The sequence below is a fragment of the Pleurodeles waltl genome, chromosome 4_2 (genome assembly GCF_031143425.1).
Source record: "Pleurodeles waltl isolate 20211129_DDA chromosome 4_2, aPleWal1.hap1.20221129, whole genome shotgun sequence".
In the NCBI taxonomy this organism is placed as follows: Eukaryota; Metazoa; Chordata; class Amphibia; order Caudata; family Salamandridae; genus Pleurodeles; species Pleurodeles waltl.
The window spans coordinates 372,671,637-372,696,387 of record NC_090443.1 but is presented as its reverse complement, the minus strand read 5'-3'; the positions used below and the strand labels follow the sequence as shown (position 1 = coordinate 372,696,387).

At 44.2% G+C, this 24,751-nt stretch overlaps 1 protein-coding gene across 1 annotated transcript in view; it reads left to right on the top strand.

The window, feature by feature from the left end:
- The window catches only part of CNN3 (calponin 3), a 164,284-nt gene that overhangs the window by 121,563 nt on the left and 17,970 nt on the right, over positions 1-24,751 (top strand). Inside the window, exons 5-6 of the mRNA XM_069231481.1 lie at positions 10,187-10,303; positions 17,907-18,053. Of these exons, the coding sequence (XP_069087582.1) occupies positions 10,187-10,303; positions 17,907-18,053 (264 nt within the window). The remainder of the gene's footprint in view (positions 1-10,186; positions 10,304-17,906; positions 18,054-24,751) is intronic.

The window sequence follows — 24,751 nt, the reverse complement described above, 5'->3', positions numbered from 1 at the left end:
TGTAAGGCTGCAACCTGGTCTACGCCTCATACATTTACTAAACACTACTGTGTAGACGTACTAAATGCACAACGAGCTACAGTGGGCCAAGCTGTACTAAGAACATTATTCCAAACTACTTCAACTCCTACAGGCTAAACCACCGCTTTTAGGGGAGGTAACTGCTTTATAGTCTATGCGAAACATGTGTATCTGCAGCAACATATGCCATCGAACTGAAAATGTCACTTACCCAGTGTACATCTGTTCGTGGCATTAGTTGCTGCAGATTCACATGTGACCTCCCGCCTCCCCAGGAAGCCTGTAGCCGTTTAGAAGTAGATCTTAAATCTTAAACACTTGTACATTTGTAAATAATTATTATAAACTTTTTATGTACATACGTATTCACTCCATTGCATGGGCACTATTTATAGCAAACAACTCCATCCTCACCCTCTGCGGGGAAAACAATCTAAGATGGAGTCGACGCCCATGCGCAATGGAGCCAAAGAGGGAGGAGTCCTTCGGTCCCGTGACCAAAAAAGACTTCTTCGAAGAAAAACAACTTGTAATACTCCGAGCCCAACACCAGGCAGCGGACTGTGCGAAACATGTGAATCTGCAGCGACTAATGTCACGAACAGATGTACTCTGGGTAAGTGACATTTTCATTCTCCTATCTAAAGTGGTTTCGAAAGTAGTCTACCTCGGTGATAATGTAATCCTTAATATGTACTTTAAAGCAGCAGATGGCTGACACTACTTTCGGACTGACATTTCTAGCCTAGATAAGTAAAGCAGTCCGTGTGACTATGCGTTTAATATTCTAATTTACCTGCTTTTTTCTCAAATCATAATTTTGCTCAAGGTAAGTTTGTTTATATCACATGAAGTATTTAGTGGGCTACAATGTAAACCATGCAAAGCCTTTATAGCAGCATCCACATGTGCAATATATTTCCTTAACTAATGCATTTACACCACCTGTTTTATCACACTTGCACAAATACATCTACCAGAATCATTAGATGCTTGTCTAAATGATTGAGGATTGGAATCCTAGAAAAAAAGAGTGAAAGGACTTTAAGCGCTCTTCTTGAGAAATCATATTGACTTCTGGAACTGTGCAATAAAAGTGCACTTGCTACATTTAACTTCTTTTGGAACAAGGTAAAAAGAAAAGTTGGGTTTTTCTTTAATTCAACAAGTCTTGGCAAGTTGAAGCCAGTGGCGGCTGGCATGTACGCGGATTGGAGGGGTGGGCAAATGGCTGGGGGCATAAACCTAAATAAATAAAAGGAAAGAAAATAAATTCATAAATAAAAATGTACTTACCTTGCTTGCTGCAGGCCTGTCCTCCTCACTCCAGTCCTCTTGTCAAACCACATCCAGGGCCCCAGCTAACTCCCTAAACCTATCCTGATGCTGCTCACTCATGCTAAGCAGCATGAGCGAAGCACCAGGATTGGAGGGAGCGGCCTCTCTCGGTGCTCCCAAGGAAAGTGGAGGCCTGTGCATGCTCTCAACCCTCCTGTCTAAGGCAACTTGGTTGAGAGGTTTATAGGGGCCATGTCAGGCTGGCTGTCGGCAAGACGGCCGGCTAAAGTGAACAGTGTACTATAAACTACTGCACAGGCAGCCCACCAATGCTGCCACTTAGCAGGCCCACCCCGTCTTAACACTCTACTCGGGACAGTTGGATGAAAAATAAGGTTCGATGGCATCTGTCGCTGTAGATACACATGGTATGCATGAGCTCGCCATCTGGTGTTGGGTCGGAGTGTTACAAGTTGTTTTTCTTCGAAGAAGTGTTTTCGAGTCACGGGACCGAGTGACTCCACCTTCTGTGCTCATTGCGCATGGGCGTCGACTCCATCTTCGATTGTTTTCTTTCCGCCATCGGGTTCGGACGTGTTCATGTCGCTCCGAGTTTCGGAACGGAAAGATAGCTGAAGACGGAAGATTTTCGACGGTATCGTTGCGATCCGGTTACAGATAGACACATACGACGACGCGTTGAACATCGAAGCGCTTCGGTGCCCTTCGGGGTAGATTTCGGCACCCCGTCGGGGCCTAGTCGGCCCGACCGCGTGGAGGACAACGCCGATGGATCGGACCCCGTTTCGATTCTGCCCCGAATGCCACAACAAATATCCTTATACGGACCTGCACTCGGTCTGTAATCGGTGCCTGTCACCCGAGCACAGTGAAGAATCCTGCGAGGCCTGTCGGGCGTTCCGGTCCCGAAAAACTCTGCGCGACCGTCGAGCGAGAAGACTGCAGATGGCGTCCACGCCAAAAGAGCGTCGACAGTTCGAGACAGAAGAAGAACAGGAGGAATCCTTTTCCATCCAGGATTCAGACTCCGACGAGCTACACTCTACAAGAACTGTGAGTAAGACGTCGAGATCAAACCCTAAAAAAGGAAAGAAGGCCCAGGGGACGCCACTGCCAACCGGCCATGGCTCCACCCAAATTCTCGGTGACCAACAATCGGCACCGAAAAAGGCCCATTCAGTGTCGAGATCGTCCGACTTCGGTCGAGACACCGGCACGCAGCCTCCTCGGGACCGAGAGAGTGCTAAACAGAAGCATCGACACCAAGAGTTCGGTGTCGACACCGATCGACGCCGAGACAGTGGCGCCGAAGACCATAGAGGCCAAGAATTTTCGGCACAGAAAAAGAGGAAGGTTACCTCGGAGCCGAAAAAACAATCGACAGGGCTTTCGGAGCCGAAAAAAGCGACATCAGACCCTGTTTCTGGCTCCTATACCGAAGAGCATTCTATGTCTTCTCAAATGAAGAAACATAGATTTGAACAAGAACTGCAATCCACTGACGTGGATCACACGCAAAAGCGTATCTTTATTCAGCAGGGGACTGGGAAGATCAGTACCCTTCCACCTGTCAAACGAAAGAGAACGCTTCAGTTTACTCCTCAGCAACAAACAACACAAAAGGTAACACCTCCTCCCTCGCCTCCACCTGTAACTCCGGCTTCGCCAACTTACACCCCGTCACATTCGCCAGCTCACACCGCCATGAGCCACGACGACCAAGATCAGGATGCGTGGGACTTGTACGACGCACCAGTGTCTGATAACAGCCCAGACACATACCCAACTAGGCCATCACCACCGGAAGACAGCACAGCCTACTCACAAGTGGTGGCTAGAGCAGCTCTATTCCATAATGTGGAACTACACTCGGAACAAGTAGAGGATGATTTTTTATTTAACACCCTCTCCTCAACCCACAGCTCCTACCAAAGCCTGCCGATGCTCCCAGGCATGCTACGCCATGCAAAGGACATTTTCAAGGAGCCAGTTAAAAGTAGGGCAGTGACGCCTAGGGTGGACAAAAAGTATAAGGCGCCTCCTACGGACCCTGTCTTCATCACCTCTCAGCTGCCACCAGACTCTGTGGTGGTAGGGGCTGCCAGAAAACGGGCAAACTCACACACTTCTGGGGATGCACCTCCCCCAGATAAAGAAAGTAGGAAGTTCGATGCAGCCGGGAAGAGGGTTGCTGTCCAAGCAGCAAACCAGTGGCGCATCGCAAATTCACAAGCGCTGCTAGCGCGATACGACAGAGCCCACTGGGATGAGATGCAGCATCTCATTGAACATCTCCCAAAAGATCTGCAAAAAAGAGCAAAACAGGTTGTTGAGGAGGGTCAAAACATTTCCAACAATCAAATACGCTCCTCCATGGATGCAGCAGACACGGCCGCAAGAACCATTAATACGTCGGTTACCATCCGTAGGCACGCATGGCTCAGAACGTCTGGATTCAAGCCAGAAATTCAGCAGGCAGTGCTTAACATGCCAGTAAACGAGAAACTTCTGTTCGGTCCGGAGGTCGACACAGCTATAGAAAAGCTCAAGAAGGACACTGACACTGCCAAGGCCATGGGCGCACTCTACTCCCCGCAGAGCAGAGGATCTTATAACACCTTCCGCAAAACACCTTTTAGAGGAGGGTTTCGGGGTCAGGCCACACAAGCTAGCACCTCACAGTCCGCACCGCCCACCTACCAGGGACAGTACAGAGGAGGTTTTCGGGGCCAGTATAGAGGGGGGCAATTTCCTAGGAATAGAGGAAGATTTCAAAGCCCCAAAACCACTACCAACAAGCAGTGACTCACACGTCACTCACCCCTCCCACACAACACCAGTGGGGGGGAGGATACATCAATATTACGAAGCATGGGACAAAATAACTACAGATACATGGGTCCTAGCAATTATCCAACATGGTTATTGCATAGAATTCATGCAATTCCCTCCAGACATACCACCAAAATCACAAAATTTATCAAAATACCATTCACAACTTCTAGAGATAGAAGTTCAAGCACTACTGCAAAAAAATGCAATAGAATTAGTACCAAGCACACAAATAAACACAGGAGTTTATTCACTGTACTTCTTGATACCAAAAAAGGACGAAACACTGAGACCAATTCTAGACCTCAGGGTAGTAAACACATTCATCAAATCAGACCACTTTCACATGGTCACACTACAAGAAGTGTTACCATTGCTCAGAAAACACGACTACATGACAACCCTAGACCTCAAGGACGCATATTTCCATATACCAATCCATCAATCACACAGGAAATATCTAAGGTTTGTATTCAAAGGAATACATTACCAATTCAAAGTATTGCCTTTTGGTTTAACAACCGCTCCAAGAGTATTCACAAAGTGCCTAGCAGTAGTCGCTGCACACATCAGAAGGCAGCAAATACATGTGTTCCCGTATCTAGACGACTGGCTAATCAAAACCAGTTCGCTCACACAATGCTCAAACCACACAAATCAAGTCATACAAACCCTCTACAATTTAGGGTTCACCGTCAACTTTGCAAAATCAAACATTCTGCCAAGCAAAGTACAGCAATATCTAGGAGCCATAATAGACACGACAAAAGGAGTAGCAACGCCAACTCCACAAAGGATCCACAATTTCAACAGGGTCATTCAACACATGTCTCCAAACCAAACAATACAAGCAAGAACAATACTACAGCTCCTAGGCATGATGTCCTCATGCATAGCCATTGTCCCAAACGCAAGACTGCACATGAGGCCCTTACAACAGTGCCTAGCCTCACAGTGGTCTCAAGCACAGGGTCACCTTCTAGATCTGGTGTTGCTAGACCGCCAAACTTACCTATCGCTTCTATGGTGGAACAGTATAAATTTAAACATAGGGCGGCCTTTCCAAGACCCAGTGCCACAGTACGTAATAACAACAGATGCTTCCATGACAGGGTGGGGAGCACATCTCAATCAACACAACATAAGAGGACAATGGAACATACATCAAACAAAACTGCATATAAATCATCTAGAATTATTAGCAGTTTTTCAAGCACTAAAAGCTTTCCAACCAATCATAACCCACAAATACATCCTTGTCAAAACAGACAACATGACAACGATGTATTATCTAAACAAACAAGGAGGAACACATTCAACGCAGTTAAGCTTGTTAGCTCAAAAAATATGGAAGTGGGCAATCCACCATCAAATTGGTCTAATAGCACAGTTTATTCCGGGGATCCAGAATCAGCTGGCAGACAATCTCTCTCGAGATCACCAGCAAGTCCACGAATGGGAAATCCACCCACAAATTCTGAACACCTACTTCACACTCTGGGGAACACCACAAATAGACTTATTTGCAACAAAAGAGAACGCAAAATGCCAAAACTTCGCGTCCAGATACCCACACAAGCAATCCCAAGGCAATGCCCTATGGATGAACTGGTCAGGAATATTTGCTTACGCTTTTCCTCCTCTCCCTCTCCTTCCTTACCTAGTAAACAAATTGAGTCAAAACAAACTCAAACTCATTTTAATAGCACCAACGTGGGCAAGACAACCCTGGTACACAACACTGCTAGATCTGTCTGTAGTACCACACATCAAACTGCCCAACAAACCAGATCTGTTAACGCAACACAACCAACAGATCAGACACCCGGACCCAGCATCGCTGAATCTAGCAATCTGGCTCCTGAAATCCTAGAATTCGGACACTTACAACTTAGCCAAGAGTGTATGGAAGTCATAAAGCAGGCCAGAAGGCCATCCACTAGACACTGCTACGCAAGTAAGTGGAAAAGATTTGTTTGTTACTGCCATCATAATCAGATACAACCACTAGAGGCAACTCCAAAACATATAGTAGATTACTTGCTCCATTTACAAAAAGCAAAGCTAGCCTTCTCTTCTATTAAAATACACCTTGCAGCAATATCTGCATACCTGCAAACTACATATTCAACTTCCTTGTATAGGATACCAGTTATCAAAGCATTCATAGAAGGGCTTAAAAGAATTATACCACCAAGAACACCACCTGTTCCTTCATGGAACCTAAACGTGGTTCTAACAAGACTCATGGGCCCACCCTTCGAACCCATGCACTCTTGCGGAATACAATTCCTCACCTGGAAAGTTGCCTTTCTCATCGCCATTACATCTCTAAGAAGAGTAAGTGAAATTCAAGCGTTCACAACACAAGAGCCTTTTATACAAATACATAAAAATAAGGTCGTCCTACGACCTAATCCAAAATTTTTACCAAAAGTTATTTCTCCATTCCATCTAAATCAAACGGTAGAATTACCAGTATTCTTCCCACAGCCAGATTCTGTGGCTGAGAGAGCACTACATACATTAGATGTCAAAAGAGCATTAATGTACTACATTGACAGAACGAAGAACATCAGAAAAACTAAACAGCTATTTATTGCATTCCAAAAACCTCATGCAGGTAACCCAATATCAAAACAAGGTATAGCCAGATGGATAGTTAAATGCATCCAAATCTGCTACCTTAAAGCAAAAAGACAACTGCCCATTACTCCCAGGGCACATTCAACAAGGAAAAAAGGTGCTTCAATGGCCTTTTTAGGAAACATCCCAATGCAAGAAATATGTAAGGCAGCCACTTGGTCTACGCCTCACACATTCACCAAACACTACTGTATAGATGTGCTATCCGCACAACAAGCTACAGTAGGTCAAGCTGTATTAAGAACTCTATTTCAGACAACTTCTACTCCTACAGGCTAAACCACCGCTTATGGGGAACTAACTGCTTACTAGTCTATGCATACCATGTGTATCTACAGCGACAGATGCCATCGAACTGAAAATGTCACTTACCCAGTGTACATCTGTTCGTGGCATCAGTCGCTGAGATTCACATGGACCCACCCACCTCCCCGGAAGCCTGTAGCAGTTCAGAAGTTACCTTCAATTTTGTACATTTGTATATATATTACTTAATCCTTTAATAGGTACATACTTACATTTTTCATTGCGCGGGCACTATTACTATAGTACAACTCCTACCTCACCCTCTGCGGGGAAAACAATCGAAGATGGAGTCGACGCCCATGCGCAATGAGCACAGAAGGTGGAGTCACTCGGTCCCGTGACTCGAAAACACTTCTTCGAAGAAAAACAACTTGTAACACTCCGACCCAACACCAGATGGCGAGCTCATGCATACCATGTGAATCTCAGCGACTGATGCCACGAACAGATGTACACTGGGTAAGTGACATTTTCAATAATGAATTAACTTCCTTACCATTTTATGTTTTGTCTCTGGGGCTTTTCTAGGGGGATTTTAGTGAGGAGCTGACCCTGGCTTAAGCTTTCCGTTCTGTGTGGGACAGATGTAGCACATCTGAAGGAGAAAATGGTAGTCATTGTCGATCAGCCAGGATCACTCAGCTGCCAGTTGATAGACCTCTCTCCCCTCTTAAAAAGAGGGGTAAGCTTGTATCCTTCCTATCAAAGAACCAGTTTTCATCCTCAGTGGAACCTTTGCCAAGGTGGAAATGTTGGCAGAGTAATTTATAAGAGCTGAGTTGTATTGAACAGCTCTATTGAGGGGAGAGGTTAGTGGCATCTGTAGATTCTGCACAATATTATTTGTGTGCAAGAAGGAACAATTCTTAAACTTCAACTTATTTTTGCCTAATTGCTCGGAATTAAGGTTTAGGTATCTCTTCAGACCACAGGAGAATTGTCAGATGTGTTATGAATGTATAAATTGGCAAAATTCTCATTCATAAATCTTAGATTTGGAATTCAACTTTGATCCTCTCTTGAAGACTTTTATGAACGGTAAATGCTGTCCTGAAACGGCTTGCTTTCACATCTGGGCTGTTAGCTATTACTGTCGCATGCCGTGAGTTTTTTATTTTTTATTTTTTTTAGTTGAATATTACTCTGTTTTTTCATCATAATTGGTTCATCCTGGATTTCCTTTCTTGGTTTTCTCATCAGCGGGGGCATTACTTCCACTCATCCATTTTTAAATTCTTCCATTGTTCTTTTTATAGCAGTCTTAGTAGGTGGGAATACATAGGCTCTCAAATGTCTTGCGTAGTGCTGCTTTTTTAGCAAATTCTGAAGCATAATTAGGCCCAACATCTGTAGAAATATTGGTTGGACATCCTTTTCTCATTTTTGCTGTATTGCAGTAGCTAATGCAATGATCTTACCAAACAACAAGCTTGAAGGTCTACTGTTTATTTTTATGAAATGCAGTAACGTTCATTAGACATGATGGTGCCAGCTCCAGTGCACACTTACAAAGATCTACTTTGTTTCGTGATGCCGGGGCACATACAAGGCTTCAGGAACTCGAATATGTTTTGTCCACTCATGAGCTCTACCGGACATCCCCTAGAGCCACTGCTTTGGTAAATGCTGAAAATAGTGAGGGCCTGGAAAGGTGGGAAATTGATTACAACTGACTTTCCGAGTTTCATTAAATTGTTTTGCTGCCCATAAAAGGCAATGGCTTGGATCCTTATGGATTATAGTGATTTCTACATGTTTTGCTGAGTAGAGTGGTGATGTGTAGGTGATTTAAGTAATTCCCCCCCAACTTAAAGTGTGTGGTTTTTTTTTAGATTGTTTGTTGCCTCTGTATATGACAGAAGTGAGAGGTAACTGACAATCAAGATCGCACCTTTTAATATTTTCAGTAAATACATATCTACCATTTTGCTCCACTACCATGATTCTTCCTTCCAGCTGCCACGTACAGATCAAACTATATTAATGTGGCTGTTTTTTTTTTTTGGAGAAGGAGATCAGGAGTTAACAGATATTTGTATTTAAAATATTAAAATAAACAAGATTACACCCCTAGTTCAACACTGTTGTGTATGTTGAGGGACCTTCTCCTGCACCTATGAGAAACTACATCTTTGGAACCCTTGAGGGTAGGGGGGGAGGGAAATACCAAGGGTGTAGGCTTAATGGCATTGACTGTGAGAAAGCAGTCAGGCTAGTGTAGACTTAACAGTGTTTTAAGAATTTGTTAAAATTAGCCTTGCTTACACTCCTACGGTCTCGTCCCCTTTATGATCTTTCCCAGCTTCCGCTCCCTGGGTCCTTAGTTGGTCATAAGGTGCTTATATGTGGTATGTTTCTTCCAACAAGTTGGTATTGCTTATGTGCCCCAGTTGGTATTTTAGACAGGCACTATCATTTCCCTACCAGTTGCAATTAAATTTACTTGAATGTAGTTTAACATCTGTTATGCTATGTTAGAGGGATTTTAATTAAGCACAGCGAATCATACCCAAAGGAATATCTCGGCACTCTGTGAAATATTAGGTGAAAGGAAATTCAGAATGGCCTTGTTTGAAGGAGTTTTTTGAAACATTTGATATTAGAACAAAACCAAATGTAAAATACGTTTCTTCTAGTGCTGGGAAGCAAGGTAGGAAAAAGACCAACCACTGTATTCAACCGTACGAATAAGACAATAACAGAAGTTGGGCTTCAGATCTAAGATCTAAACTACAAGTAGCTCTGATTGAAAATGTGATCTATCTTGAGTGTGGAATGTATTTTATTATTTATTGAAGAGTATTTCATTTATTGTATTTTATTATATATATATATATATATATATATATATATATATATATATATATATATATATATATAGATTTCTTTTTTTTTTATATTTTTTTTTTACATTACACCTCCAACTTGAAAAAAGGTCTTTAAAAAAAAAAGGAAAGCTAATTGTATATGTTTTTGCTGTAATGCTGTTGGGACAATCAGTTGGATACATGGCCTTTATTCGTTCTTGATTTCTGGTTTAATTCACTATGTAATGTAATTTTATGACTCCTTTTATTTCCAGGCAAAAACTAAAGGATTCCACACGACCGTTGACATTGGTGTTAAATACTCAGAAAAACAGAAAAGGCAATTTGATGACGAAAAACTCAAAGCTGGACAAAGTGTAATTGGTCTGCAGGTAATGGGGAAGAAATTATTTTGAAAAATCTTTACTTTTCACAAGAGAAGGAACAATGTTGTAATACCTGTTCATTCCAACATGAGATATAGAATTAGTGTTGCGTACAAATCCCCCCTTGTGAATGGTATCTGACTTAAAATAATTTAAATGAAGTTTTTTTGTGTTTTACGTATTCTATTCTAAATAAACTACTCATCTAGTCCTAGCCTGAATCTTCTACTCTGCATATTCTCGGATTTTGCCACCGTACAACCCACTATGTCATCTCTCCTATGCTGTTGCCTCTTCTCTTCCATTATTTCGGCTATTGAGATTGACTTACAAATGTATGTTGTGAACAGGCTCAAAGGAAAGTAGTTTGCCCAGATGGGTAAACCATAACAAAACGTAAGAACACCCTAATCCCTACATTACACTCAAACTACACCTCCTCACACTCTGTATTTTGCTCTTTCATGGTGTGAAGATGACATTCAACCCAGAGGACACAGATACTTGTGCTTTAGGGGGTTCAAGTAAAGACTTGAATCCCACATTCACGTTCATCATCTGTGCACCTGTTTTACTAAGTGCTGCCGCCATTTCTACATAACGGTGCAGACTGGTATCCTGAATTTCCTCATATATCAGTAGCAATCATGAAAGTGGCTTTTCCTTGATCAGGGTGGGTCAGAAATTGAAACATCTTCAGAATGACCTCTAGTGGAATTCACATGTGGGTTTTTCATTGTTTGCATCTAGTCAAAATCCCCTTTCTAGATAGTTTTAAGTAATTTTGAATTTTCTTTCTAAAAGATACTACTAACAAACATTGTTATTAATGGGTTCGAAAGGGCAGCTGTAACCAGATTTATTGCATCCCAAGTACACACATTTTGAGAGTTAGCAGTGCCTACAAATTATCTGTAAATAAGATATATGGAAATTGTAGTCTGTTTGGTGCAAAGTTTTATCGCTTGAACAGATAAATCAGTCGGTTGTTCGTACTGCGTCACTTTTTGATAGCTTCTATTTTACTGCCGCTGATTTCGCATGTGGAACAGCGAAGGCTGAGGACTTGGGAAATCTGGTACAGAACCTATTGTGTTTGTCATGGCATTTTATCCACATGTGAATGTTTAGGACAGCTTGATAATCTGTGCAAAGAATTTGGAGGAGATGTAAATGGGTACCTACCATGTTTGCAAAAAAAATGTCGGTTCGGTAACTGAAGATCATGAAAAAAACTTTAAAAAGCATTAAGTACGCTATTTCCCTAATGTTATGTACTGCTTCCTGCACTGTAAGAGTTTTTCTTCCATTACAGGGCAAAAGCTTAAATAAAATTGCATGGATGAAACAAAAGTGCCACCTTGCTTGGTTGAGACAAGACCAAGCATAATAGATTTAAAAAACACTTTTAGGCCACTCCTTAGTAGATTGTGTTTTAGTCACTTGAAACAATCCGTTTTAGAAATATATAGAAGCCAGTAAAGACTTACATTCAGCTCAGTCAATCTTATGATTCCATCTGCAGTAGCCCACAGCGAAAATGAAGTAGGACCAAAATAGAAGTTAGAAGCTGAAGTAGTTGAAATCAACGTATGCCATTTCCATTATTACTGCAATCGTTTTTTTCTGGCACATAGCTACAGCAACCATCAAGGTTAATGTAATATACATTATTCATAATGACTACAAGCAGGAAATGTATTTGCGCTATAAATTGATGATAATATAGAAAAAACACTTTGTTCTGTAAGAACCTTTAGAAACTCCAACCGCAGAGGGGGCATATTTGCTGTTCTTGTTTAATCAATAATCAGTCGCAAGCTGGTCTTTGTTTCTATTATTTTGATTGAAGAGAAAAAACGCAGTGCAGCAAATTAATGTCGAAAATGGGTAAAATTATTCTGTTTTTAAATCGTGGTGGAGGAGGTGGCGATTGCTATTCATTGGTATGCAGACAAAACCCAAATGCACTTAAAAGGTTCTTCACTAAAAGACATCTGTACTACCAAAAAACTTCACAATTGAATCTCAGTGAACCTCTAAGTTAAATCCTGAGAAAGCCAAAGTGATCATTATAAGGCCTCCCACGAGTCCAAATTTAAAATGGGTTCTCAACATGTATGTTTTCACAGCTACCGAGTAAATGAAGGAAAATCATTGACATTGTGGATTGATACCCATTTGTCTATGAACTCTACCATCACTTGTACTGGTACAGAAACAGGAGCCACACTGTACTCCACAAAAAACCCTTACACTTCCACTCCTGCTCCCTCCTACGGTCTCCCACACTTCTGTTTAAGCTATTTTCTTACCATGGCTAAATTGTGACAATTCTACAGTGTGTTGCGCCAAGTTCATCCTCGATACCTATAAAATGCATTTCATTTTCGGCGATCAGGGTGATCTCTGGAACCTGAGGAAATGAACACACAGGCCCTCATTATGGCCCTGGCAGTCTGAAGACCGCTAGGGCCGCAGTGGCGGGCTCACTGCCGATGGGCCGGCGGTGAAGACTGCCACATTACGAGCTGTGGGGTTTGGCAGAATCCACAACGCCACCTGGCCTGCCAGTGCGTTCACACCGACACGGCAGCAGTGAGCTCCTCTAGCCCAGTGGCAAGCCTCTACCTGCCGGCCGGATTACAAGCCTGCAGACCACCAGGCTTTCCATGGCAGTCACCCCACCACAAAACGTCTGGTGGTAATACACCCGACGAGAGGAATCCCCATTCCTGTCGCCAGCATATGGACCCCCACATGTCCACACACTTGCAGACACCCCCACCCATCCACACACTTGCAAACACCCCCATCTCAGCTCGCATGCATTCACATACACACACCTCCGCATACATGCAGACACATGCCCCCACTCACTTGCTTACATGCAGATAAATGCCCCCACTCACTTGAATACATTCAGACACCCCTCACCCACTCCCTTGCATACATGCAGACACACGCCCCACTCACTTGCATACATGCAGACACACATGCCCACTTGCTCGCATACATGCAGACACACCCGCCCTTGCATACATGCAGCCACACCCGCCCACTTGCTCGCATACATGCAGCCACACCCGCCCACTTGCTCGCATACATGCAGCCACACCCGCCCACTTGCTCGCATACATGCAGCCACACCCGCCCACTTGCTCGCATACATGCAGCCACACCCGCCCACTTGCTCGCGTACATGCAGCCACACCCGCCCACTTGCTCGCGTACATGCAGCCACACCCGCCCACTTGCTCGCGTACATGCAGCCACACCCGCCCACTTGCTCGCGTACATGCAGCCACACCCGCCCACTTGCTCGCGTACATGCAGCCACACCCGCCCACTTGCTCGCGTACATGCAGCCACACCCGCCCCACTTGCTCGCGTACATGCAGCCACACCCGCCCCACTTGCTCGCGTACATGCAGCCACACCCGCCCCACTTGCTCGCGTACATGCAGCCACACCCGCCCCACTTGCTCGCGTACATGCAGCCACACCCGCCCCACTTGCTCGCGTACATGCAGCCACACCCGCCCCACTTGCTCGCGTACATGCAGCCACACCCGCCCCACTTGCTCGCATACATGCAGCCACACCCGCCCCACTTGCTCGCATACATGCAGCCACACCCGCCCCACTTGCTCGCATACATGCAGCCACACCCCACTTGCTCGCATACATGCAGCCACACGCCCCTACTCAGTTGCATACAAGACACACATGCCCACTTGCTTGCATACATGCAGCCACACCCGCCTTTGCATACATGCAGCCACACCCGCCTTTGCATACATGCAGCCCCACCCGCCCACTTGCTTGCATACATGCAGCCCCACCCGCCCACTTGCTTGCATACATGCAGCCCCACCCGCCCACTTGCTTGCATACATGCAGCCCCACCCGCCCACTTGCTTGCATACATGCAGCCCCACCCGCCCACTGCCACTCCCCCCACTTGCTCGCATACATGCAGCCACTCCCCCCACTTGCTCGCATACATGCAGCCACTCCCCCCACTTGCTCGCATACATGCAGACACACGCCCCCACTCAGTTACATACAAGACACACCCGCCCACTTGCTTGCATACATGCAGCCACATCCGCCCGCTTGCTTGCATACATGCAGCCACATCCGCCCGCTTGCTTGCATACATGCAGCCACATCCGCCCGCTTGCTTGCATACATGCAGCCACACCCGCCCGCTTGCTTGCATACATGCAGCCACACCCGCCCGCTTGCTTGCATACATGCAGCCACACCCGCCCGCTTGCTTGCATACATGCAGCCACACCCGCCCGCTTGCTTGCATACATGCAGCCACACCCGCCCACTTGCTTGCATACATGCAGCCACACCCGCCCACTTGCTTGCATACATGCAGCCACACCCGCCCACTTGCTTGCATACATGCAGCCACACCCGCCCACTTGCTTGCATACATGCAGCCACACCCGCCCACTTGCTTGCATACATGCAGCCACTCCCCCCCACTTGCTTGCATACATGCAGACACACGCCCCCACTCAGTTACACACAAGACACACCCGCCCACTTGCTTGCATACATGCAGCCCCACCCGCCCACTGCCACTCCCCCCACTTGCTCGCATACATGCAGCCACTCCCCCCACTTGCTCGCATACATGCAGCCACTCCCCCCACTTGCTCGCATACATGCAGACACACGCCCCCACTCAGTTACATACAAGACACACCCGCCCACTTGCTTGCATACATGCAGCCACATCCGCCCGCTTGCTTGCATACATGCAGCCACATCCGCCCGCTTGCTTGCATACATGCAGCCACATCCGCCCGCTTGCTTGCATACATGCAGCCACATCCGCCCGCTTGCTTGCATACATGCAGCCACACCCGCCCGCTTGCTTGCATACATGCAGCCACACCCGCCCGCTTGCTTGCATACATGCAGCCACACCCGCCCACTTGCTTGCATACATGCAGCCACACCCGCCCACTTGCTTGCATACATGCAGCCACACCCGCCCACTTGCTTGCATACATGCAGCCACACCCGCCCACTTGCTTGCATACATGCAGCCACACCCGCCCACTTGCTTGCATACATGCAGCCACTCCCCCCCACTTGCTTGCATACATGCAGACACACGCCCCCACTCAGTTACACACAAGACACACCCGCCCACTTGGTTGCATACATGCAGCCACGCCCGCCCACTTGGTTGCATACATGCAGCCACGCCCGCCCACTTGGTTGCATACATGCAGCCACGCCCGCCCACTTGGTTGCATACATGCAGCCACGCCCGCCCACTTGGTTGCATACATGCAGCCACGCCCGCCCACTTGGTTGCATACATGCAGCCACGCCCGCCCACTTGGTTGCATACATGCAGCCACGCCCGCCCACTTGGTTGCATACATGCAGCCACGCCCGCCCACTTGGTTGCATACATGCAGCCACGCCCGCCCACTTGGTTGCATACATGCAGCCACGCCCGCCCACTTGGTTGCATACATGCAGCCACGCCCGCCCACTTGCTTGCATACATGCAGCCACGCCCGCCCACTTGCTTGCATACATGCAGCCACGCCCGCCCACTCGCTCGCATACTTGCAAACACCCCTACTCACTCTGCATACATGCAGACACCCCCCCACTCGCTCACAAACACGCACGGACATCCCCCATTCACACGAACATACAAGCACACAAACATTCACATTCAATCGCATTCACGCATGCATTCACCACCTCCTCCGCATATTCCCACCCATACTACACCCCCTCCTCATACTTGCACATGCACACACAGACAAATCCCCTCTCGCTTCCTCTGTTTAACCCCCCCCCCCCCCCCAAGGCGGACAATGAATTTACCTTTTCCGTCAAGCTCCTCATCGGGGAGGGGATGGGTCCTGGCAGTTTTGCATTGCCAGCACCACCAGGCCAGCGAGACACCGCTAAGCTACCTTCACTGTCTTCCTCTAGAAGCCAGAATAAATGTAAATTGGCACACAGCATACAAGGCCATTTGCAACCCACGCCAGAACTTCCCAAGGACAACTTGTAAAATCTCCAGTGACATTAAGAACTTGAGACGTAATAAGTATAACTATAATCCAAACAAACGCTTACAAAACTGGCACACAGTCTCTCTGGTGCAGTTCTCATCATCATGAACTCACAGAGTTGATCAGAGATCTCCAATTTTACTGTTGACTTAAAAACTATCTGTATGAACTCTACTGATCTTTTTGCTCACCCCCTTATTCCCTTAGTCTCTCATCATTCTTTCCTAACCCTCTGGTCTCTCAGGTACCCCTCAGGCCCTTTCATCCGTCTCTTTGCTTCCTACTTTTTTTAAACTCTGTCTTCTCATAAAATTTTGACTGCTTTCTATACAAGGTCTTGCATTGAAATGTTTCCCTTCTTAACCTGTTGCACTCCATTTTCCCCTCCTATTGCTTTCTTTACCATCTTACCTACTCAACACAAACTAATAATGCTGTTGGTGTTCTGTCCAACCTGATCAGTGACTACTTGCCTTTTTCTCCTCTTACCCTCCCCAACAGCCCTTAGCGTACTGTGTTAATTTTATTCCTATATTCATTTGTTTACTACATCGTACCACAACTATTTTTTAACTTTTGCTTTCACTGGTTACATGTTGGTTCTATGCGAGGGGTTGACCTAGCAACTATACAACAGATTACGCGGGCTGATACTTACTTGGATAAATTGTGTTTTATCAAAACACATTAAGTATAAATGATTTGCTCTAATATAATATACTTTTGCGTAAAATATTTAATGCTTTGCTATAAGGTGATTTGGTTGCATGCAATAGCATTCAACAATGTGCAAATAATAACACTACTACTTACATGTATTCATGTGATGGGCAAACCACTGAATACACCTGTATGTTAACAGAACTGAAATTAAGTTGCCAGTCTAAATGGATGCTCCGGTGTTGATCAATTAGCTCCCTGTGCCTAAAGCTCCATTTATTTTGTAGATTTTAGTGATTATTGCAGTACCATGATCACAGCTGTCATGTACTTTTTTTTTTTTCTTCTCTCTCTCTCTGCTTCATTTTCCCTTCTTTTATAGTGCCTGGAGGTACACCTTGTAATGTTCTTCTACAATCTGTGTTTACCAGCAGAGCATGGCATCAAGTATGCAGACCTTGAAATGTGTTGAACATCTGTGTGTGTAAACTGCATTTTGCTACACAAAGGGTTGGAAGGGCTCCTAAAATACTAGACCGTTGTCAACCTGTTTTGCTGTAGGAGTTGTCAAGATTCCATTAGACTAATATATTTTATGCTTAACAATATAGGTTTGGAGATAAATGGTAGCCGAGATACCTTATAATGCAGTTTAAAGCAATTTTACTGCCTCATTGTAGATTATATGTAGCTGATTTTGCAAACAATCCGAACAAAGTGCGTGTTTTAGGAAGTTGACTATTCCAAATTTGCAATAAAAACAGATGATCGTTGTTTGCCTTAACGTTTCGTTTGCCAGAATCTATCAGTGGTTTTACTATTATATAGATCACTATTGCAAACTGTTATTCACTTTTTATTTATTTTATTTTTGAACTTAGATGGGCACTAACAAGTGTGCCAGTCAGGCAGGTATGACTGCCTATGGGACCCGGCGACATCTTTACGATCCAAAGATGCAAACGGACAAACCGTTTGACCAGACGACCATCAGCCTCCAGATGGGCACCAATAAGGGGGCAAGTCAGGTATGTGAATCTAGAACAATGTGAAACCTGCCAAAACAGATTTTATCACTCCTTTTGAGTTAACAAAATCATTGATGTCATGAAGGGCAGTCATAGTCTACCTTGATGATGAGAGTTCTGTTCTGGGATAGTTAAGGTGGTAAAAGGTAAAAAAAGAAAAGCAAACATCTGAAATTGAGTGACACAATGGCTGAAGGTGTTGCACTAAATTATTCTGGCTTATGCTTTAATAGTATTTGGCACTTATCACATTCACAATTTGTCTGGAGCAGCTGTCATATCTTTGACTATTTCATACTGATTAGGAGACAGAGCATTTGGAGGTGTGCAAACAGCACACTGCTGCATCCTACTGCATTACACAACTAGGCACTTGCATCTTTGTTCCATATCTTTCTATTCAGTGGGAAGGACCACTGGAAAATGCGGTTTCCACCTATTTTAGGAAGTTTGTGGAGGTTTTCTTAATCTTGTTGAGTGTTTGGGAGGAACTACATGTTCCTGTGCTGCTGTAGTATTTGTCCCTTCATACAGTGAATCCACACCAGTTCCACATGTGGAAGAGGCCATCTTGTAGAATCTTGATGCTTATGTCTTTGGATACCTAAAAAAAAAAAACCATATACCCTCAACCTATGTGATGATTACTGCACTATAGCATTATATTCCTTCAGTTTTTTTTATACCTGAAAACTGAATCTGAAGGCATATCGTCAGACTTCACACAGCCCAAGGGGTTGGTTATTTCTCTGGAATAAGTGTGGGCCCTCTTGGAATGGAGTATGTCCTTGCTAAGGCCTACTCTTCTGTTTTGGCAAAAAGAACCACCCTTCATCTAGCCACAGAGCTCAGAAGACATGGTTGACCCATAAGACACAAACAATATTTGCTAAGTACTCACCAAACTCCTAACACATAGCTGCTTAATGGTATTGATAATATTGAAGGAAGTCTACAAAAGTACCCATCCTGGCACTGAAGAGAGTGGGTAACCAAATCTGGAATGTGCATCTCTTTCCTTTTAGAGGTCAAATGGTCTCAATTTCGTTTAATTTTAAGGCTGTTGGTCTTTCGTGTTCTTTCTGTACTCACTTCAAAAAGCCATGCAACGGTTCCTATTAAGGACCTCATTGGTCAGTCTGATTTTTCCTCCTATTTAGATTTGTTGTGGTGTAGACTAGGCCTCTCTATGCCAGGTGTCTTTATCTATTTTTCCACTATAATTACATTAATCTCCCAGTTCTCAGCATTCTAAAAGGTCATGAGTACCCCTTGGGTTTGAGGGAGGATTACCTCGGAAGACCACTCTTTAGCTGGATGCTCAGGCTGGATACCCTGGGAGAAGAGGTTAAGTTAAGCTGAATTACTTGAAAGGATAGTAGGGCTAGAGGGAGAAACCCAAAACCAGGGAATTATAAAGCCCAATGGAAATACCCAGGATGCTGTACTTAGGTTGGTAAATAGGTATGGAATCAAGGGACATGGAACATGCTAAATCTACAAACCAAACCAGAAAGGAAATTTAGAGAAATGGAAAAGCAAGCAATTATTAAGCAAAAGACTAATCTTTCATGTGCAGGGCACCCTTGCCTGTCTCTAAGACAGGTGCTTCTTCTATGTGGTAACACAATCAAATTATTTTATCGAGGACTAAGGAAAGCAAACTCCTGGACTGGCATGGCTATGCACTCACGCTGAGGGATCTTGCACCCAAATCAGGTGTTCTTGGTTGATGGTCTAGTTTCATTACTGACCTTTTCACCAACTTCAAAAGCCTGGAACACAATAAAAGCACACTGAATGTACAACTGGCCTGCTAGTGTGCCAAAGGAAAGTCTGCGCCTGTCCATGCTGAGATGCGAGTCACCTGGCCTCTTTGTCTTATTTTTTACTTTTTTATTTGGAGTTTTGGTAAAACCTAGCAAGCCATGCAGGTTGCCCTAGTGCTACTTTGGTGTAGGTAGAAAGATTAGAGGTGGGTCTGCTTGTGTTTGGTGACAGCATTAAACCAGTAAAGATCTCTTTAAAAATGCTGTCCACTTCAGGTAATTTTCTTTAAAAAAATGAATCTTCATCAATGCCAAACTCTTGCTAGTTGAAGTCAATTCCTTAATTTCTTAATTTTTATGTCCAACTCTGTGTTGAAAATCAATTTCACTGTGGTTGCACCCAGGTTTAATAGCTGTTCTAATAAATAAATAAAAAAAAAAAACAATAAAAACCCTTAGTAAATGCTATATTGTATTAATACTTGCTCACTGGTATATCATACTATTGAAACTTACAACCAGTTGATAGCCAAAGCTGCTATTTGTATTACTGAAACATGGTTCAAAGACTGGTTTCTCATGCCTCGATAGAAGCTACCTCTTTCTAACTAAAAATCTCTCTGTTCAGGTTGTAGTGGGAGAAAAAGGGGGATGGAGATGCTACATTTGCAAAAAAGTGCTTTATTTTGCCTCTCTCCTTCTGCCCGATACCAATGTTGAAACACTTCTGTGATGTCATTGTAGCATTTGCTTCTGCTTAAGCTACCCATATTATACTAGATGATTTCAAGATTCACGTCAACATCTATTCTGTGCATAATGTGATTGCACTGCCCAATTCGCTAAACTCCTCCAATTGGGTGCAGTTCTTACAACCCACAACTCATGAGGCTGGGCATATTTTGGTTTGGATCCTTGTCCCTGCTTGTGCCCTCTAGCCTCTGACCATTTTGCCTTCTCATTGGTCGAATCACCACATTGAGTGTTCACTTCTATTACAAAACAGACCTTCACCACCCTAGTCACTAACTAAAAACTCCATGGATTGGAATTTCTTTTTGCTTAACATGTGGGGGCTTATTTTAAGTTGACATTTGATCAGCCTTTTTCAACTAATTAGATTTTTGAGAAATATGTGCAGCATATTGTAAGAACATAACAGCTGGTCTTGACTTAATCTCCCCTATCAAGGTAATGTTGGGTAAATACAGACTTCTCTGGGTTAAATGAGAACTCTATAAAAATACTAAGCTGGCAAAACTACAATACAAAATATCAGACTATAAACTGAGTGTGGCAAAATTCAAAATCATTAAGATGCTTACTTACAATTACCATTCACTAAGAATCTCCTATGCCACTAATAAATAGAAGTATTTAAAATCATTAGTGAACGCCCCTTCAATAGTGAGGATCTCCATCTGTGGATCCTAACACAACAATTCTTTGATTAGATTGAAACTTTTTTATTTAAAAAAGAAACCCAGCTCATTAGGGATAATATTGCATTTGAACAATGTTACTGCACCTCACATTTATCTGACAGTTCAATTGGCAATTCTTAAGCTACTTTCCAGTTACTAAATTATCTTTTTTTTTTTTAAAATAAACTGTTATGGATTCCTCAGGTATGCAGAATGACTCTTTTCTGGAATGACATGCGTTTATTTTATTTTTTTGTTTTTGGGTGTTGCTGACCATTCGGACTTCAATTCCTTCTTGATTGACATCAGATGTATGCCCGTAAAATCCCTTGACACAGTTGCCATCTTCAGTTTCTTTTTTCCGGTGTTTGGTTTGGGAGCCTAAGGTAGAGCTCTGAAGTAGAAGGAACTGCACAAAGAAAAATAGTTTTCCACTGAAAACCACCATTGAGGGAAGAGGATGTCTGATGACTGGTAAAAAAGGAAAAGCACAAACAAAAACTGCAGATATCACGTTTCATGTTCCTCTGGTGTTAAGACAACTCACGGGGTCTGTGTGGTCTGAGAATGAGGAATGAACATGGGGCATACCCTTTTTAGGTTCTGCCCGAAGTGGCACCACGAGTACGCCTAGTAGGATATGCACAAGATTTGTACCCTTTGCCTCCCAACGGAGTAACCGAATGTACCGAATTTTTGCCAAAGACCTTTAGGTCAAGACAAACAAAGGAAGGCACAGTATGGAGTGTCATCACCTTAGGGGCAAAAGGAGTTCTTAAAGTTGCCCAGACCACTGAGCGAGCAGGAGGACATCTTGGAGGAGAGGGAGGAGACCCAAGGAGAAGAACACGACTGTAAGAAAGTGATCGAGGATCACACAGATATAGGGAACATATCAAAAGCATTGGAAGTAGATGGCTCAATGTCAAAATATGAGGAAGAGGCCAAACTCTATGCTGAAAGGAAGTCTAAGTAAAGCATAAAAGAAAACGTCTCGAGGCCAAACGTGAGCCCTAATCAAAAAGAAAAAATAATTAAATGCCTCCCTCCAGGGATACAGACTTCCTCTGAAAAAACAGTGAGGCAGAAGAACCAGTGGAGCTGGAGAACTCCCATCAACCGTGATCTACAAGATTAAATGGAAGAGGAATTCTTCTAATTGAAGAGCAACAAGAACTCTTGCAAATGGAAAAGCCAGCTGATAAATGGCAGGACATCTGTGCAGATTCACCAGATCATGGGGCAGAATCCTGTTAATCTAAGCCATCCCCACTGGATGACATCTCTGCATAAAACGCAGTCAAGACAGCTGAAGGTGCTTATTAGGTTCAGCTGGAAGAGGAGGAGTCTGAGGCATGCTTCCTTCTTGAAACATTGCTACCTGACTGGGAGAGGAACCAATTCCTCCCAATGCTATCCAGCATACTGGATCAGAACAGAGAGGCGTTTAAAGGACCAGCTGCATCCAAGGCCATAACACCAAGGGAAGGTGGAAAAGGAGTTTGCTTCTCTTCTCAAGATCCACCCTAAATATGGGGGAACATGCCAACTGATTCCTTTATTGTGGCAACAGCAATAGGGTGTACACTCCCACATCTATTTGACCACCCCCTGACAAAGCAAGAGTGTGGTGGGCAGAAAAGTGGAGCGATCAGCAGCAATGAAGTGGTGGATAACCACTTGAATGCCCTGCTAAACAGTAGACAGAAGAATTTGAGGATTCCTGAAAGAGTGGGAAATATAAGTTACAGCTAGTGCATAGAATTTACAACGCTGCCACAAACAATACGACCAAAGAAGAGAACAAAGGAAAGCAAACGATGGCTACATCAGGAAGTAGAAGACTTGTTAAGCAAACAAGCTATGGAAATAGTATACCCCAGCCAAACCCTCAAGGGTGTACTCAAACGACTTCCTAGTATCTAAACCAGACAAGACTTTAAGGCCACTAAAGGTAATAAAAATGCAAAATTTCAAACTGACAGTGCTGCAAGTAGTCGTGCCTCTAACAGGGAAAGGAGACTACATGGCAACCATAGATATCAAGGACGCCTATCTACACATACCAGTAAACAGACAACAAAAACAGTTCCTCAGGTTTGTGGTGAACAAACATACTACGAATTCATGGTCTTAGCATTGGGGTTAAAATTAGCTCCAAGTGTCCCAAAAATGCTTAGTTGTGGTCGCAGTGCATCTCGGGGACTACACATCTACCCATACTTGTACGACTGGCTAGTGAAAGCGAAGACAAGCAGCTGGTGCAGGATAAGTTCAACAAGGTTCTGCACACACTAGGTTTCTCCATCAGTTATCAAAAATCATCACTGCCCCCAGGAACATTTTCTTCGTGTCTGGGTTCTATCTGCAACTCACTTAGATAATGAAGGTGAGGCTAGTGGACAAGAGTCAAAGCGATCACGGATCACTCGCACCTCTAACAGCTGGGCAATGTTGGATGATGAGGACAGTGGAGAAAATGATGGGCAAGATGGCCTCCTGCATTACCCTAGTGCCACTTGCAAGACTAGATATGAGACCAATACAGGAACTGATCCAACAACAATAGTCACAGGCAACTGGGAGTTGGGACAAGTTAGTGGTTGTTACAAACAAGATTCAGAAAGAAATGCGTTGGTGTAACCTTCAGAACCTCACAGTGGGGAAACTATTTAAACCACAATCTTCCTCAGAGACCATCACAACTGAAGAATCCCACATAGGATGGGGGAGCTTACATGGACAAACTAAATGTCAGCTGCCTCGCACTCTGAGGAAGCAGGGCAACACATAAATGTGCAGGAACTGAAGACTGTCTTCTTGGCACTGAAAGTCTTTACAGAAACATCAAATGAAAAGAACAGTTCTAGTTCAAACAGACAACTCAAAGACTATGTACTACCTGATCAAACTGGGATGAACAAGGTCCTGCCCATTATCGACCTATGGGTGTCAATTCCCCAAAATGCCAGGGGTAGCGGAAGTGACCTCACATGCCCTTTACCTAGACTTTCACTCACACACACATACTTAAACATACACACAAATTCACACTTAGATATACTCTTTCTCGCATAAACACACTCACCTGCACGCACACATACATTTAAAAGCATTTTTTACTTGCCTCCGCTGCCATGGAAGGGCATATTTAAGCTAATAGTACTACATTTTCATTACACTAATAGTGAATAATATATTATTCACTATTAGTGTCATACAAAAATTGACTGAAAACAGAGTGGAGCCCCAGCTGACGTCCATAAGGATGAGATGCCTCTGTGTTCCTGGCACTGCGTTTTCCACCTCTGAGGCCAGGGGTTGTGAAGGCAGTGCCAGGTGTAGCAAGGGGCAAGCCAGGGGTTGCAGCTGCAGCCCCTGGCGGCCCCTAAATGAGGTCCATGAATTTTCCATGGCCCAGGAGATATGGCAAGGGTGATAAAGAACAGAATATCACTAGTAGCAATACCCCTTTTGGGGAAACAAGATACAGAAGTGGACAGGC